This window comes from Acanthaster planci, linkage group LG01 (assembly GCF_054643075.1).
Source record: "Acanthaster planci isolate LZ-2023a linkage group LG01, COTS_SCS, whole genome shotgun sequence".
Lineage (NCBI taxonomy): Eukaryota > Metazoa > Echinodermata > Asteroidea > Valvatida > Acanthasteridae > Acanthaster > Acanthaster planci.
The window spans coordinates 8,831,603-8,850,550 of NC_141777.1; the positions used below are offsets into that span (position 1 = coordinate 8,831,603).

Consider the following 18,948-nt stretch of genomic DNA (forward strand, 5'->3'; position numbering starts at 1 on the left):
CCAAGTCCAAGATGTTAAATAAAAAAAATCTCGGTTTCCTGTTTTTTAAGCAAACAGGGTATATCTATTGAAACTTAACGTATCTCATAAATGCAAACTTGATTTAAATAAGGCATGGAAGTATGAGTGGGGTAATGTCAGGAGGGGTGTGGCAAGAGTACACGTACAAGGGTGAGGTCATGGCCAGGGTTGAGTACAACTTGCTTGAGGACACAGCAACAAGGGTGTGGCAATGGCACCCTGCGGCGGTGGCCGGGGGGGAGTGCGGCTGGAACCAGAGTAGGCCTACCACCATAAATACAGTAGCATAGTATTAGGAAGGGTGTGGCAATAATGTTGCAGAGGTGTTTCATCGCTCATATCGAGTCGGCTATTGCCAGTTGCAGGCCGTTGGAGAAGCACGGTGCTTTCTGGAAATAAAATACAATTTTGTGAAGTCCCACTGACAAAAAAACCTTTACTCTTAACAGCTGTGCCCAGACCAATACACAAAAACAGACCAATTTGAATCCCTAAAATTATACACAGCTATTAAAATCTCTTGAACATACAAAATGTCATATTTGTAAGCATTCCGAAAAAACAACAATTTCATGCACTGGTGTTTATTCCAAACAATGAATTAAATATGTGTGAAGATATTTAATGAAATCACCTTTACATACACTGAGGATTGCTTTTCCTGTCCAGTGTGTTAACCACAGCTATAAAAATGCTATGTTAACGCTATTTAAACCACAAGACCCTCAGAGTGAGGATACTGAACTGAACTGAACAGGATTCTGATGTGATGTGTTAAAACCTCTTTTATTTTCCAGCAAAAAACAGCATCCTGAAATGGATCAGTCGGTGGCTTAACTATAGTAAATGAAAAAGCAGCAACACAGGGGCCAAGCCCCACCCCCCCAAAAAAAGAATTCCGCGCCAGAGCTGTTTGGTTCGTGCCTCGTGTTGAGCCCTCGCTGTTTAAAATCCTCAAAATGACGAGCACAGACTATATTCAAGCTACAGATCATTGGCTTTCAGTGTCCCTCGAAAACATTTGTACATATTCACGTCGCTGTTCTTAATGATCGCGAGAACCTACTCAAGAGTTGAGTGAGAGAGAGAAAGTTGCAGTGGCGTGTCCGGGCATTGGTTTGGGGATAGGGGAAATGGGGATTTTTATAATTCAATTGGGTTTCGTCAATAAAGGAATCACAAACCCTTCCTCCAAAAAAGTGGAGAGCATCATCTTTAAACTGTAAAGCTTAAAGCTTTCAATTTCTCTAAAAATAAAAATGACAGTAAGCTTTCTGGATATGCCACTGGGAAGTATAGGCTCTATCGACAGACCTCAGTGTGTCTCAGTGAGAAAACTTACCCTCAACTTTTCCCTTCCTTTGGCCAGTTCAGATACTAGAAGTAGCTCATGACAGTTGTCTTTACTCGCTTAAAACTGTGTTTAAAACTGAATGTTTGAAAATTATGTTAAGTGTTCACGTTAGCTATTACGTATCAAAGTTCATAGCATTTATCCATGAATGTGTAATCTAAATTTTGACGTGTGGGTTCAATGCGAAAGGTCGCAAAGTTGTGCGAGATAAAGTTACATATTTAGCAACTGGTCTAGTCGATCAGATCTACAGTCGAGGCAACCGAAGCGTCATGGAAGAGGAAAAGCAATACAGAAAAGCGTCCAAATGGCCCAGACCCATGTTCTGGATCATCACGGTAGCTCTGGCCGCAGCGGGCATCGGCTTGGGGGTGATCATTGGCTATTTCACGGCACCGAGAAATGCAGAGTGTGCGGTACCAACGCCTGATCCCAACACTGATACGCCCCCCGTGAACGTCATTGGACGTATAAACGCTGAGAATATTGAAGAGAATCTACGGTAGGTACACGTAATAGCACATGGGATCGTGGTAATCTAGACTGGATCTGAAGATACATGGGCGAGGTAGCTGGCTATGGGAGAGGGACTAGGGCCACATTACTCCCCTCGAGAGCTTTCAGATTTGGGGGTTATTTTTAATGCCGATCAAAGGCTCTGACCCTCCAGGAAAAGGATAAGACCAAGGCCCTGACCATCAAGGCCCAGGCTTTAACCCCCAAGGCTTGAGGCTAAGGCCAAGGTTTGATTCTCCAGGCCAAGGTTAAGACCAAGGCCCTGATCATCAAAGCCAAGGCCCAGGCTTTGGCCCCCAAGGGCTAAGGCCAAGACCCTCAAGTGTAAAATTGCTACCCCCATTGGCACTTATACAGCGTACCCCCCCCCATAAAGAAAAACAACCTCTTTATACCATTTATTTTCTCCTAAAATGATCACTAGGGAAATTGTTGGTTTGGGTTTCAAACTCAAGCTGAAAATATTATCTCTTCAAAACTGAAGATTCCATTCAAATCCGATGATGCATTGCAGGAATGATCTCCATTACATAAGGGAATTCCTTTTGGTCTTTTTTCTTTTTAGCACAAGTAGCAATCAATATGGTCTGTTTATGCCATGTAACACCATTTAACAAATACGAGAAATTGACCTGCAGGTTGAGGATACTGAGTTGAATAGAGTTCTGTGGTGTTGTATAACGTTGCTTTTTTGTCATCAGCAAACTGCATCTTTACATGGTTTAAAGTGGTATGTGTTACAGAAGTTAGACAGATTTAAATAAGATATGAATTACTGAATAAGATCTAAAACGATTCTTATAAACTGACTGAAAACGCAATGTTCTGTGGTTTTCTTGGCTTTTGAAACAAAGTCCCCCACTCTAATTTTTTCCCTGTAAGTATTCACAGTACGGGCGCCAGTAGTATGCTGTTAATAATTTACAGTAACATTTTACGGTAAATCGCCGTCATTTATTGGACAGCAATTAACCATAAAAACAACATTAACTTATCGCAATTATTTACATTAATTTGATGTAAACATTAGACACAGCAAGTTACCGTTTTCATTAATTACGGGTTCATTGTACATTCGTGTTTAGGTATACGTTCTATTGATAAAGAATTCTCAGATTCAGGTTAATTTTAATTTTTTTAGGTCAAATATAATTACGTATAAGGTACACATACCTCGTATTCAGAAGCCTTGATCGCGGCAGAACTTTATGTACATTCTTAATGTGCACTAACATGGTATATAATTATGTACATTGTTCGGCTCCCAAGTGCAATCGTAGTTGGAACATCAAAAAGTCAAATTTTTCATTTCTCACGTTCGATTTATCTTTTTTAGCAATGGTTTGCATTTGCGCATAAAAACTACATCCAAAAAGCACAAACATTTTGTCCGACTGATGTAAAGTACTTGTGTAGCAACGCCCCATTTGTGTCAATAGGCAAACTGAGGTCAAAGCTTATACCGTAAAACATTACTGTTAGTATACCGTATTGTACTGTATTCACTAAAGCACAATAAATACGTGTAACAAACAAACACATTTGTTTACTGTAAACTTCGTTTACAGTCGATTAATGTTGCATAAATACAGTACAATACTGCTCATTTAACTGCACAGTTGTTTATGCCACCATTCCCCTGTTAAATATAACCTGACACACTTTTCTATCAGTTCCATCAAGTTTAGAATTTAAAAAAACTTTAGCTAAATAAAATTAAAATACCTGTCTGTTGGGGTAAGCAGCAAATTTTGCAGTGAAAGTGAAGATGTAAAAATAAATGGCGTTTCTTACCTCCATAACAAAACATGGTAAGTTTTATTACACCAGACTTTGTAGACAGTTCAGTGCCGCATGAACCGAGGTTGAATGTTTGCAGAACAGCAACATTTCGAACAAATTTACCTTGAAAATATTAAAAAGATCAGTTGGCCTTGAAGAGCAAGGCTCTAAAATTACAAGTCACTGATCTCTGAAAGCAAAGGTCATGGCTTTGTCCTCAAGCCTTAAGGCTAAGGCTCAGCATACGTCACAAGTTATTGTCGATAGAACAGAAGATGAACGAACTTTCGAGAATTCAGTAAGCTCGAAAATTCCCTATGTCAATAAGCAGAATCAGTCAGCCTGATTTTAAATATGATTTGAAGAGGAACCCAGAGCCAGTTTCGCATTGAAAGCCTACAGCGAATCTTGAACAATGGAAATCAATAGAAACATTGTTCGTTTTCATCAGGATGCTTGGCGGTACATCACAAACAAAAAGCATGTTCTCTTTGATAACAAACAAAAATTGCCATATTAAGACATTGCAACGTTTTGTTTTATTTTGAAAGTTGATCACTTTTTAGCCTCATGGATACAAGTAAAATATAATGTGATATCTTTATGTCTTTTTAGTATTGTTATATTATTATAGTCTTAATGATATCCTTCGTTGATCACCGATAGGTACTTCACTAAGGTTCCTCATATCGCCGGCTCTCCAGCTGAGCGTTCCAACGCGGAATACATGCGTGACACGTGGAAAGAACAAGGACTAGACTCGGCTAAACTCGTTCCTTATGATGTACTTCTGTCTTACCCCGATGACAATATTCCAAACAAGGTAAAGCTATTGCTGTGTGCCTTCATTTGAGTGGTGTTAGTGCACTAGTCATGGAAGAGGGCCTGTTTATACTGGTCAAAAAAGCAAAACACGAACGCAAATATCAGGGGGAAAAATGCCCAGCGTATTCGCAGAGTCGACCACTAGAATGGTAAATTTCGCCTCAAATGATTCATGATGTCAAATTTTGCGTTATTGTTAAATGTTTAATTTTGTAACTTTTTGAAATTTTATTATTATTTACTTTTGCATTCGCTCCAAGTATGACCTGAGCCAGAGAACTCCTCGCATTGCGCGGTCGCTGATTTTCCAACCTCTCACCCCGGCATCACTCAAAATCTTTGAGCTATAAAACAGCTGTTGTTGCATGGTGTCACGTGTTTCTGAAGGTAACCTTGCTTAACCCTTGTTATAGCGGCGCCTTTATGGTTCGATTCACTCAAGTTGTGTGTCGTACCAGGCAGGGAGCAGGGGCCAAGTTTCCTCTAGTGACGTGTTCCTTTTAAAATTATTATTATTTTGTTGTTATTGATATATTTACAAATAGATCATTCGGGAGACATTTTGTGGTAAATTTTTCAGCATTAGCAAGACATTGGCTTTTAGGGAGACATTTCAGTGTCTTCCCATTTTCAAACTACCAGAAGGAGGCTAGATTAGGGTCTAAATTGAAAACATACAAAGTGTGGTTCAGAGCAGACTAGGGAATATTGAATTAGGCCTATGGGACAGTAAAGTTGGAAAAATTTGCACGTTCTTATGGGAATGTTTCCCTAATGACCCATTAGCGGTAAAAAAAAAAAGATTTATACTGCTGCATAAAGTTAGTGTGTCACATCGTTGTTAATTCCCCGGTGACGCCACATCAGCACAGGAACATACTGAAGAAAAATTATATTTATGAGTTTGAAAATCTTGAAGAAAGGGGCAGTAAGTTACTGCAGACGACGGGAATTCCTGAGTCTTTGATGAAAAAGTAGTTTTCAACTAAAAAGTGGATTTTCAGTCCTTTTTCAAAGAATTTGAAGGCCATTCCTGTTCACGACGTCGCTCTTTAGAATCGTATTTTTTTATGAGTGGAAGATTGTGTGCACGAAACATCTCATAACACGCACATTGGGGGTGTGGTAAGTATTTCTCCTCAAAGCCATAGTTACATCTGTGGAAGGCTATACCCCTTCAATAGATGACCCTGTTGTTTGTCATTATATTACAAATGTATATTCTTGTTGGCTCAATCAGGTGTCTATCCTCGAAGATGGTAATGAGATATTCCACTCGCGACTGGAGGAGGCAATGCTTAGACCTGGCGACGACCACCCTGATGTCGTGCCGCCATTTAATGCATATTCATATCAAGGCGAACCAGAGGTAACATTACCTACCCCTTTCAATCCACTCAAACTCCTTGTTCCCCCTTTCCCATAGCATTTGTTATTTCCACCATGATTTTATCACTTAATGGGTGCACGATATTTCTGGTTTTTTTTTTTTTGCTTTGTTGCTTTTCCAATCATTTGCCCAGGATGTGTCTGTGTATATTTCGTTTATTCATTGCTGCTGATGCTCCTTTTGAGGGTTTGTTAGAATAACAAACACGCATGTATTTAAAAGAAAGAGAAACTAAAACGTGCTCCTGTTTTCAAATTCCTTCCTTTTGTTTCTCTTTTGTGAAAGGGCGACCTGGTGTATGCTAATTACGCTCGAGTGGAAGATTTTGAATACCTGGAGAAAAACCATCCTGACCTCAACTTGACTGGCACCATCGTCATTGCCCGCTATGGAAAGATATTCCGAGGAAATAAGGTGATGCTCATTTACTCGAAAGTCCCGCGAAACTGTTTCTTCAAAACGAGGTGCCCCGGTTTCTGCATAATTTGTAGTTTGAGCCTGAGATTCGACCCTTCTGACTATTACCAAATTCCACAACAGACCTAAAGACAGAAGGCTTAAAAGAAAATCTTTTCCCCTAAAAAAGAATGAAAACAGCCAAAAGACTCAAATCATTTTGATGCTGTAGCCTTCTTGATCCTTACCCTGAAATGTCATCTGGCCTTTTTGCAAACACCAGGGAATTATTACATGTACCCTCGTTTTTTTCTGTCCCTGTCTGTAAATCAAAAACGGTACAAACACCGTGCACAGCAGTAGCACGGGTGTCGAGAACCATTCGGCCCAGGAAATTGAGCTTTGCACGGCAGCACTGCACTTAGGCTAGACAAGGTGTGCCCCGCTGTTGCCGTTCTGAACGCGGCATTGGCTCGTTACTATTATCCATGTAAAGTGGTATTTACAAAGCCCCCTAATGAGAGTTGAACCCGAAAAAACGGGCATCGGCATCTTCGCACCTTAAAGTGTAGCGACGTGTTGCAAAAATCCATCAAACTTAAGAATGGCTTATTACCTCATGATGAGATCAGACGAACCTATCCTCGGATGGTTGGAGATCTAGATCAAAGTAAATGTATAGGAGGGAGAAAACAAAGTGACATTTTCAAATCAACCCTCGAAAATTCAAATATGTTGGACTTTCCATCAAGGAATCAACCATTTTACGATTGTTAGTCAAATAGATGTTCCTCAATGTAGGGGTATATATCAACGGCGGATCCAGGATCATTAAAGGGGGTTAGATTGTCGTACATTTGCCCAAAAGTTATTTCCCAAAATGCTTAACCCTGCAACCTAAGGTGTAAAAGGGAAGAGGCACGTCTCTTTAAAGATGGTGGCGACATTTGCTTATCCGACACCCAGAATGACACCTTCGCAGGGTTTTGCTTTTGTTTTTAACTTGCAAAAATATTTAAAAGCAAAAATAAATGAGACAAATTGGCAGCAACTGCAGGGAGGTTTGATCCCGCTGAAGTGCTGTCCAATAATCGCACGTTATATCAAAAATATTTTATTATATATACATTTTACTCCTTGTGGAATTGGATCAACATCACAATTAAAATCTAGGTTTGGTGGTGCATTTGTACCGATCGAAATTTCACTTAATAGCACGTGTTAGCATCCCTTAGCACCAGGGTCGGGGGAACAGTCGATTTTCCACAACTTGACTCCTCCAATCGTTTCCCAACATTAATGATCCGGTGCCTTCTGCGTCACCCACAGGCTCTGAACGCGCAGGCTGCGGGTGCTAAGGGTCTGATCCTGTACTCCGACCCGGCAGACTACGCCATCGATGACGGTGACATCAAGGTGTACCCGGACGGATGGTGGCTGCCTGAGACGGGAGCGCAGAGGGGGAATACTTTCGTCAGTGACGCAAAGGGCGACCCGGTCACGCCTGGCTACCCAGCCAAACGTAATGGCAACTAATCTTGTTTAAAGTGGGTCTGTTTTCAAGACGCAGAGGCGTAATTTTGTGCTTGGGGTGGGGGATGTATCAAATCAGATGTTTGCCTGGCTGTGGAAGTTTGAAAGGAGGGGGTGGTGGTTGCTGTTTATGTCATTGATGTACATCTTTGATATATAAACTTAGACACCTGAACCTTACGACATCAAAACAGCGTATCTTTAGCTTTTTCACTAATAAATACATTTGGTTGTCCGAATAATTTCTCAGAATCCTCCTTATTGCTTTCCTACCACTAAAAAGGGGAATGATTCAATAGCCCATCCAACTGGTCAAAAGTGGTGGATATGACCTATTCCCGATCCCCCGGGATTTTCTCCCCCGAGACGCAGGGCAAATCATTCACACTGAGACAGACTCCGGGAGTTCAAAATCCGAGTCCCCGCCTGGATCTAATGATTGTACAGGCAAAAGAAGTCAAATATAGATGGTCCATGTGCATATCTTACACGACAACTCTCCACACCCAGAATCCCCTTCTAGTAATGGCATAGACAAAGTGCAAGCTGCTGTACCTTTTTAGGCGATGTATATATCAATGGTCTGCTTCGTCTCCGGCGTCGCCTAACGTTCAGCCCCCTGACGTTGAAGTTGTTATCAGAATAATAAGTAAACACACTGTCACTGAAACATCAAACCATATGCTGTCGATATCGATTTTTTTAAACATTTGAAGATTGAATGCCTAAAAGCGGTTTCAATCTCAAAAATGAAGCTTAGCATGGAGACCAGACGACTATTGGTATAGTGCTGTAACTGGTTTGCAATCTAGCTTGTGCAAAACATGCAACCTTGTGTCGTGATTGTCGAAGTTGCAAAGGTCTCTTGATTTGATTAGATTTTAAAGAATACTCAATGCAGTTAATGGATGAGGGGACATGTCAACCAGATGACACCAAACGATTTCTTGGCCACTTTTGACACTTTATCTTCGTCGTCTCCCAGCTTTTGCCTTTCGCATAGACGACGAGGACACAGCCCTGCCCAAGATACCTGTCCATCCCATCGGCTACGGGGATGCTCAACTGCTTCTGGGGTAAATGTCACACTTCATGCAAAGACTGGTGTTGAGAGTTATCTTCTCAGTTCTCACCACAGCTTGAAGTAGCCTACATTCTCTAAAGTCCTTATATACTTCAAGATCTATCTCGCCACTCTTGCTAAAATCAAGTTAAATTGGTTTTTACTGTCTGTCTTTCGGTTCAGCAGCCTCAAACATCTGAATTTGAAGAATAAGCCTATGAATAATGTTGACGAGTTGCTTTGTTCACATTTGCGTTTTCCCAAAGAGCTTCAAATCCGTCGTCCTCTGCTCGCACTCATCCGAAAGTGATCACTGTGAATGAATCTTGACGTCATTAGACCAGGGGCCTGTTCAAAAGTAGAATCCTGTCTACGCCTACTTTCTCCCGAAATGATAGTGTCTTAATCCTAACAGGGCCATGCCTGACAGTAGTTTTACTGTTTCTCAATCCAGCAACATGACCGGTGTGGAGGTCATTGAATCCTGGAGGGGTCACTTACCTGTCACCTACCGCATTGGTCCAGGCTTCAGCAACCCTCAAAGGTTGGTACCTGCTTACGAGTTCAGCTGACACATGTTGCTGGTCTCTCACTACCCATTTTTGACTCAGGACCGCGGACAGTGAGCAAGTTGAAATAATTCACATTTCAAGTGAAACCCCTTTAACGTTTCGATGCTAACCACAAAACAAAAAAGTTATTCCATTATTTTCTGTCATGTAGGAATGTGAAAATGACCATCCATACCACACGAGAGAGGCGGACGACATATAACGTCATCGGTATCATCAAAGGGGAGGTTGAACCAGGTGCCTTATACACATACGTACTGAGCCACCGCACATATTAGGCAATTTAATAGAACACAACTTGCACCGATACGATTTTACGCCAGACTAACAAAATGATGAAAATATCTGGCAAGTGAAAGGAATCGTCAACAACATGTTCCGTCCCTCTAATCATGAGGTTGCTTAAACAAAACTCCATTTGGTGAAACATTACAATTAAACTGAAAATCACAATAATAACAGGAGACAGAAATCGTCACCAGACACAAAAAGTTAGTGTGCGGGCTTCACCTCCACTTGTGGAGTCCCCCCCCCCATGAAGCTCCACGTGTGCTATCACTGATGCTGTTCATCAAACCGTCTTCAAACACTCTTTAAAAGTATTGCAGCCCACAATTTTTGTTGTTTTTTGGTTTTGGTTTCTTCCCCCAAAAATATCTTTCAGGTTTCTTTGACAAAGTCAACTAGATTTTCATTTTCATTTCTGTCTGCAGATCGGTATGTCGTAATTGGTAATCACCGTGATGCTTGGGTCTACGGAGCTGTAGATCCGAGTAGTGGTACAGCAGCTTTGATGGAGGTGTCACGTGCGTTTGGAGAGCTGAGGAAATCAGGTGAGGTTGTGTACTGAATGGTGATTGGTTCAGGGAGTGGCTCCGCCCTGAGCTAAGTCATGAATATGCAGTCCGAACCTCAATGGCTATTGGATGTAGTACTCACCTGGATGATTGGGTTAAGGTGGCGAGTACGGATCTGAGTGGTCGATGTATGGTTTGGCCTCGAAGGAAGAAAATGAACCTCACAGTTGTTCAGACCAAAGGGAGTCCCAGTAGAAAAGGAAAAGGGAAAGGTTTGGCTTCAAAATATTGACCAAATACACAAAGCACTTGCCATTTCTTTCTGGTATATTGAGAGCAAGAAACAGAAAAAAAGAGGTCGAACATAGAAGAAGCTTCCTCCCATTACAGCACATTGATTTGATCAATGTTTGTTTACAGGTTGGAAACCAAGGCGATCCATTGTGTTGGCTAGCTGGGGTGCTGAGGAGTATGGTCTCCTGGGTTCTACAGAGTTTGTAGAGGTAGGGTGATTTTCTTTTAGGAACTAGAGTACTGGTCAATTCAGTAAGACCTTACTTACTATGTTCTGCAAACACATTTTGGAAGTTGTAGTAACACAGTTGTCAGATCTTGGCCACAGTTACGTAAGTTGGAAATCACCTTAGTCTTCAACGAAACGTTTCTGTTTTCGGCTGTTATTGGCAGACACTGTACTTTATTTGGGGCATGCTTTAAGTGCCCTCTAAAACAAAAATTGGAGTTGCATGGTAAAAATGTCAATAGCTGAAAGGTTGAAAATTGCCTCAAACGTTAATGGTTTGGGATAAAATAACTGCTAAATGAGTTAATGGACAAAAGTGGCTAGCAGCGAGTGGTTTCTGTCAAATAGCGCACAAGATAAAGGCATCTTGTGAAACATGCTTTACAGTGTGCAAAGATTCCAATTCGATCAACGAAAAATAGGGATTTTCCTTTTCTGATAATCACTTTCAGGAAAATCAAAGCTATCAGATTCTGAAAAGGGCTTTTTGGCGTTTCAGAATGACTTGAAAATGTATTCCAAACCACCTATTGTTTGCACAGGAATTTCAGAGGATACTGGCTGCGAGGGCCGTGGCGTACATCAATGTTGATTCTGCCGTGACTGGTAACTACACACTTCAAGTCAAATCAACCCCGTTGCTCTACCAGGCTATCTTTGCAGCTTCAAAGAAGGTCAGAGTTTTTGGAAATAGAGTCTGAAAATTGCTTGCCAAACGGGGACAGCTGCATTAAGAGGATTTATTCAAAGAATTGAAAGTGTACATGTGTGTTACAGATAACCTTATTGTCCATTTATTTTGGTATTATAAAAACAAGTGTCTTCGATGGTTTTATGCTAATGCGGATTTTCATATTCATGGCATAGCTACGATGTCCTTCCAGGGAGAAAATCACAATAATGCATTGTTTGCACACAAAAACTGTGCACTTCTAATTCCTTTTTTTTTCTGCGGTGATTCGTTGCTGCGTGAGCACATGCCGATAACCTAGCCCTCTGTTATTCGGAAAAGCATAAACAATTATAAAGGCTTATAAAAATTGCACTATGGAATACACTTAAGCCTCAAAGGGATATCAAATTTTTAACAAACCGAGGAAGTGCGAAAGGTTCCACAAAACGATCGTCTAAAGAAAAGCATAAATCATCCACTTGTTTCAAAATCGGGGCAGAACCTCACAAAACATCTATATGTAGGCCATGTGGCAATTGTTACAGGCTACCCTCTCCCAGAGAAATGTTGCTTTGTGTTTTCTTAGTGTTCTTGAACAAAAAAGGACATAATTTTGGTATGATCACGAAGTGTCATAATAACACGATATTCAACAGCCACACTTTGGAACGCCAGTGACTGTGACAGGACACCATCATGAGAAAGTTGGCATAAAAACCAGAATGGATATTTTCATGGGTACGTGTATCTTCAGTGTTGCTAGGGCGCTCAACTGGCCATTCCTGTGCTGAGAGGGTAGACCTTCCTTTGTTTGCAAACATAATGCTAATTTGTATATATTGGCAGCCAAATGTCACTCAAGTTCACAAGTTCAGTTAGTGTGATAAACTTGACTGTGCAAACTTTCCTGTTACTTTTGTGCTCGCAGCCAGCCGTAGCTTTATCAACCACTGATTGGCAGTAACTGCACTTTTGACCTAGCAAAACGGGTATAACATGCGGAGGAAGGTCAGCTCCACTTCCTGCATCCAATCATCTTTGAGATTCATCATTGATAATTCTGTTTTCCGAATGTCAAATATTTGTCGTCGATTCCATGCCTGCAACACAGGTGCCTGCCCCAGAAGACCTATCGATGTCACTGTACGATACCTGGCGTAATCGTATCCCTGTAGATGCCAACCATCCCGATACACTGCCCAGGTAGCACCAAATCTTGAAATTACGGTTCTTGAACCCCACCATTTTTTCACTGGCAGATCTCAAATTCGAGTTCCATTTAGGGTGCATGTTGTAGTCACTTCAACCTTCAGGACAAAAGGCCCCTATATGTATATGGAACACAGAGTTGAATTCTTTATCCCAAAAGCAAGCTGCTTTCAGTAAAGTTACGGGATTTCGATTGCTATTTGTTTAGTTATTCTAATACGTGGACGTTCCTACAGTGCCTGAAAAGTTGCCGGACTTGTTGACTTCAGTGAGCATGATTTTTATTTTGTTCGACCACGATATAACTTATATCATAGAAAATTTGGTATATTTTTCCTGCTGGCTCTGATACCGTTGCTAATAACATCGCAACGATGCTGACGTATACTAGAGGAATTGAGCTGTCCGGTTTGTACAGGGATAATATAATGTAGATTGTGTTGCAAATTAGGAAAAAGGACTCAAACGTTCCTTAAAAGTCTGGATTTTTGTTCTAGTCTGTTCCAGTCCAATTTCAGTCTTTTAAACAATGCGCAATCCAATGCTTAATGTGGAGTTTATGCAATTTACAGTTTCAATCAACGGCTTCTCGTCCATTAGGAATCAATGAATATAGCCTAGTGTCGGAAATCTTAGTGCGGTTGCAATTTTGATCCACTTATACCTTTTTGGGTGGTCAGCAGTTGAATTTCGTTACATTTACAATTCCGTAAGTCAAATCATTCACCTCATGATACAGATTACAGTGAAATCCAATTAATTCTCACCTGGTATTTCATATTCTCCAACAGAGTCAGAAATTTGGGTTCGGGGAGCGATTTTGCTCCGTTCATGTACCGTATCGGGGTACCGGCAGCTGATCTTCGTTACAAGTACGATTCTGTAAGTCAAATCGTTCAACAAGTTACAAAATAACGAAAGTGAACAAAAACATCTCAGTTACTATTTCATTTTCCCTGATAGAGTCAGCAAATTGGGTTCGTGGAGTGATGTTGCCCCACGTCTTGTACAGAATCGGGTTTATCAGCTGGTTCGTTCCGCTTTTTTGGTCAGATTTTCAAAAGCACGACCTTTGACCCTCCTCACTCATGAATACGTATTGTTGCTTCAGCCCTATTCACGAGTCTGTTGCATCCTACTTAGAATTCAAGCTTACAGTTGACTCTCTCTCCCCTAGATGTGCATGTCTAAGTTTGAAAATCAAATATTTTTCACTTTGTGGTCGAGTGTATAATTATAAATGACTGGGCTTGGTGTCGCTGCTGCTGTTGCTGCTATTGTTGTTGATGTTTCATGTCTTAATAATTCTGTCGACAGTCGCTTGGCATATCCAGCTATCCTGTTTACCACTCCGTCTACGAGACTTTCTATTACATGAAGATGTTCCTTGATTACGACTTCCTACGGCATCAGGCTGTTGCCAGGCTATGGGCTGAGGTAGCCCGAGACTTGGCCGAGTCGGTCATCCTGCCCTTTGACTGTACCGATTACGTGGACAAGATCACGGGGTCGATGGACACAGTGAAGGCGGCGTACGAGACACAGATGAACGACAAAGGAGTTACCTTCGGTAAGCGGCACATTAACGAGTATGCAGGTACATTATATCACAGTCTAGCAGTATTCATATACATTAAGTCTGACAAGATCAAGCCAAGTCCAATAAAATCAAAGTGATATTACTAGAAAGCTTAGAAAGAAAAGATTACACATAAACAAGTTTTGAAGCTTTGCGTGATTGGGGTTCGATTATTAAGGTTTGTGGTGATACTGTGGAGGAATGATCTCTATTGGGAAGTGCGGTTCTGGGGAAAATGTTAGTATGGGATCCACATTCCAACCAGTTTTCTCTGCATGTCTTATGAACAATTATTATTGTCAAACTGTAATCAACCAAAAACTGCTGCTACAGAACTTGTTTCTTGACCAGAAAATATCATCACAAAGATGTCAGAGATCTATTACCCGGTATTAACCTCAAAGCACTTTACACAAGACTAGTGCATTAGATGATATAACTATTCCCTTTTCTCTCTTATAGAATACATCTACTCTGCTCTGGCTAACTTTTCAGCTGCCGCCACTGAATTTGAGAAAGTTATTTCACAAACTGACAAAAAAGAGTAAGACTTTATCATTAAAATCACTACTTCATGTGCAATTTATCTGCATCGTATTTGAACATAATGGAATACCGTACACACTCTTCAAATTGACACTTGTTTCACATAGTTAAAAAATGTCTGAATCAGAACAACAATGGCTCCAGTAAACGTGATTTTCAACCTACGAAGCTCAAATGAATGTCACATCCAGTTGCTTCTGATATTACAGTTTGATGGCCGTGCGTCAAGTTAACGATCAACTAATGCAACTTGAACGAGCTTTCATTGATCCACTTGGGCTCCCAGACCGCAAGTTTCTCAGGTAAGAATTCAGAAGAAAATCGATCATGCTCGTTCGTGTACTTCAGGCTATGATACGGGGAGCCTTTCTTAACTCGCGGCCGCGAGTTATTGGCAACAACGAAAGAGAAACGCACCGCTGTGAAAGAGAAACACACCGCCGTGAAAGAGAAACACACCGTGGCCCTAACGGGCTTCCGTAGGGAGCAGCTTCCCAGCTGCTGTGACTGCGATCGCGCGTTATTCTCGATAGTTATGACTGCAAGAAAATGCAAAATTGTCGCCCCTGCCCCCCCCCCAAAAAACGTAACTGTCAATATCTACACAAAGAAGTTACACCGCACAGTCGTGCTCAGGAATTGGCTCTTATAGCTTCTACTAGATTGTTCCATACATATTCAGACATTCGTGGTATTGTGTACCTCGTTAGATTCTTGAACAGTAAACCTAACGCTGTCCACAACTCTTACGTAATGCTTGCTTACCCTTAAGCTTGATAATTTCCATTAAATACTCAGCTGTAGATTATGCCCCTAACCTAACCAAACCCACACCGATAAGAAACTATTTCCAAAAAATATCCCTTCGTTTATGCATGTATATCTGCATCAGGCTGTGAAGCCTCTGTATTGGGCAGAACAGAAATTGTTTCTTTTACCAAGTCACCGAAAACTCCATTCTCGAACAGATTCTGCGTACAGATGCTTCAATAGTCTAACGCTGCAACGGTTTAAACTCAGCAGGGTGAAGTTTTCCAGCAGCATATTCTAGAGAACTGCCCAAATACTGCTCAGATAACTGACCTACACTCACGACCGCCGACACACTTGACACGCTCGCCATCTTTCGTATACTTTCATTTTGCATAATAGGTTAATGTGTGCTGACCCCGTCGCTTATGATAGGTTGCGATTTTTGCTGCCCCAACAAAATCAAAAACATAAAGAAAACGAAAGAAATTCCTGACAAGTTGGAAAAGGCCTCGTGGCTGCGCCACTCGTGCATGTGGTCTCCGGTCCAGCCGCTTTGCAGTTACACATAAACACAGCCGTGAAGGCCTCAACGAAAGGCTACCTAAGCCCTGGCCGCCGAGTCGGCCATACGTCTCGACCCTGTACTAAAGTGCTCACCTAGACTCTGCGGACAGTCCCAGCAGAAGAGCTTACCCAGTTGGCTAAGGTACTGTTGGTACTTTAGGAGGGAAAATTAACTGCTTTATAGTTGTGGTACAGGGCTGATAATCCATTTTTTTTAATGCAGCCACTAGGATTAAAACCCCGAAACCCAAAGCGTTTCAACAGCCAGCTTAACCACTTGACCATTTATGAGACGCCAAGCAAAACCTGTTAAGAAAACTCATTTATCGCGCGGCTAGCTCTGTATCGAAGCACTTTTTGTTTTTAAATACCTCGTGGTTGAGTCAGATTTGGCTTTAATGAGAGTAGGTAACTAAGGCCACATTTAAAGCGCTGTCAACCTATTTTTTATCATGGTGTTTTATAACAATGGAACACATCAAATAATAAAATACTAATTACATTAATTGGGGTTTCAGAATCATAAATATATCAGATAACGATGTTTCAACAGGTAAACAATAACTGACAGTTCTACACTTACGTGCTCTCGTGAAGTGGTATTAGCGCCCTCTTGGTGTGGAGGATTCTTTTAGAAAGAACAAAAATGTCCCAGTTTGTTTCCTTCCTGACTCATAGCTAGGAGGATTAGGGAAAAATGTTGAAAGAACAGGTGAATAAGAAGTGTTGAATGGTGTTCGGCCAAAGAATTTTCAAATTTGCTATTGTCAGGCAATGATTTGGTTAAGTGAATTTCAGGGGGATGGCCATTCTATTTTCAGGAGAGCAAACGAAAAACCCTTAACCCTTGTTTGACTTTCTCAGTGAAAATCACATATAGGCATTTATTTCACTCACCAACAAAGTGACGATTCTTTTTTAAAGTGGTGGGCATGTATAACTCTATAAGTCCAACCTTAACTTAAATTGGTACATGCTACATTATATAATTATCCTCGTTCAGGATGTCAAAATGGTTTAAATTTCTCAAAAAGGCTTTTGGTAAGATGCAAATTTGAGTAACCTTTTGGCTTTACATAATTACTGAATGACATTCTTGAATATCGAATAAGGCATGACTCAACTGGCCAAATCTTTCAGAGATGGTTATTTGTGGTTACTTTTCGTTTTACCCCCACCCCCACTTTTGAAGACACATAGTCTTCGCTCCCAGCAGTAAGAACTACTACGCCGCAGACGCCTTCCCGGGCATTGTTGACGCTATGTATCGGATCGACGAGGCACCAGACCAAGATGCACGCTGGGATATCGTGCGTCAGCAGATGGCGGTCACAACTCACGCCATCCAATCAGCAGTCAGCACGCTGCAGGATGTGCTTGCTTTCGATGGTTAATCGTGGCTCCTATTTTCAGTTTGTGCATACAAAAACAAATATGGAAAAAATTTGTATGATTTGTTTTCTTTGTCGTGCCTATGAATGATTGATGTAGTGATGTGTTGTCCTTTTCATACGTTTGAGAATTTCTTGGCCAGGGGACGTGACATTTTTTGCTAAACCTGAAGTAAATCTTAGATTTTTGGAACCACAAATTTAATTCTATTTCTCAATTATGTATTTTATTAAGCCTAAACATTAAATACGTTTTCTTCAACATATTTGAGTGTAATACAGTGTTTCCAGAACAAAAGCAGCATAAAATGAGTTTTACTTTTGTGTTTTAAAAGCATTTCTGTGAACTACATTAAGGCAGTCTTTGAGATTATTATCAATCACATCAAAAGAAATTTGAAGTCCGTTTTATTCAGATATATGTTTTCCAACTTTAGTTTCACGAGACATATATTCTTCAGTTTGTTCTTATGAGACCTGTATTTAAAAAAGTTGTTTGTATCGTTGGAAACACATCTTTTATGACACGTATTCTTCCAAGTTCTTTATTATTAGATACAATTTAAAGTTCGTTTAGGAGTTATAGTTTTTGAAGATCGTTTTTACGAGTTTAAATTTTCAAAATTCTTTTTTGTGAGATATAAAATCATACTTGAACATATATATCTATTGAAAACTCACTTTGAAAAATATATCTTATAAAAGCAAACTTGATCTAAATGTGACATGGAGATACGAATGGTAATTATGCCATATTTGCAAGGATTCCGATTAAAGTTGAAGGATAATTTCATACACTGGTGTCTATTCCAAGCAATGATTTAAAATTTGTGAAGATAGATAATGAAATAACCTTTGTATAAAATTTAAGCATTGAAATCACAGGACCTTAAGAATGAACTGAACTGAACAGGATTTTAATGTGGTGTGTTAAAACCTCCTTTATTTTCCAGCAGTAAACAGCATCCTAAAATGGATCAGTCGGTGGCTTAACTTTACTACTAAAAAAAAGTCCGTGTTAGAGGTCTTTGGTCCGTGCCCCTGCGTTGCTGTTTAAAATTTGGAAATGACCACGAACTAAGCTACACATAATTCGCTTCTGTTGTTCCTCGAAAAAAATTGTACCTAGTTACGTTACCGAGAATTTACTCAAGAGTTGAGTGAGAGAGAATTGTAGTGACGCGTCTAGAAATTGGTTCAGGAATGGGGGAAATGGGGATTTTTATAATTCAATTGGCTTTCATCAATAAAGAAATCACAAAGCCTCCAAAAAAATAGAGAGTACCGTCTTTGAACTGTAAGACTTTCAATTTTTCTAAAAAATAAAAATTAGGCTTCCTGGATATGCCACTGATGGGAAGTGCAGGCTATATCCCAGTATTACAGACCTCAGTATGTCTTGGTAACATTAGAAAATTTGCCCTCAACTTTTCCCTTCCTTTGGCCAATTCAGATACTAGA

At 40.5% G+C, this 18,948-nt stretch overlaps 1 protein-coding gene across 1 annotated transcript; it reads left to right on the top strand.

Moving 5' to 3' along the window:
• Window positions 1-1,569: 1,569 nt before the first annotated feature.
• LOC110979297 (N-acetylated-alpha-linked acidic dipeptidase 2-like) lies at window positions 1,570-18,408 on the top strand. The gene is made up of 17 exons (XM_087145004.1): window positions 1,570-1,877; window positions 4,340-4,496; window positions 5,739-5,867; window positions 6,174-6,302; window positions 7,614-7,806; window positions 8,803-8,893; window positions 9,335-9,424; window positions 9,604-9,689; window positions 10,166-10,285; window positions 10,670-10,752; window positions 11,315-11,446; window positions 12,557-12,648; window positions 13,446-13,536; window positions 13,972-14,224; window positions 14,696-14,777; window positions 14,989-15,081; window positions 17,289-18,408. The coding sequence occupies exons 1-17, from the start codon at window positions 1,648-1,650 to the stop codon at window positions 17,488-17,490; spliced, it is 2,253 nt and encodes a 750-aa protein (XP_087001130.1). The 5' UTR covers window positions 1,570-1,647; the 3' UTR covers window positions 17,491-18,408.
• The last annotated feature ends 540 nt before the right edge of the window (window positions 18,409-18,948 follow it).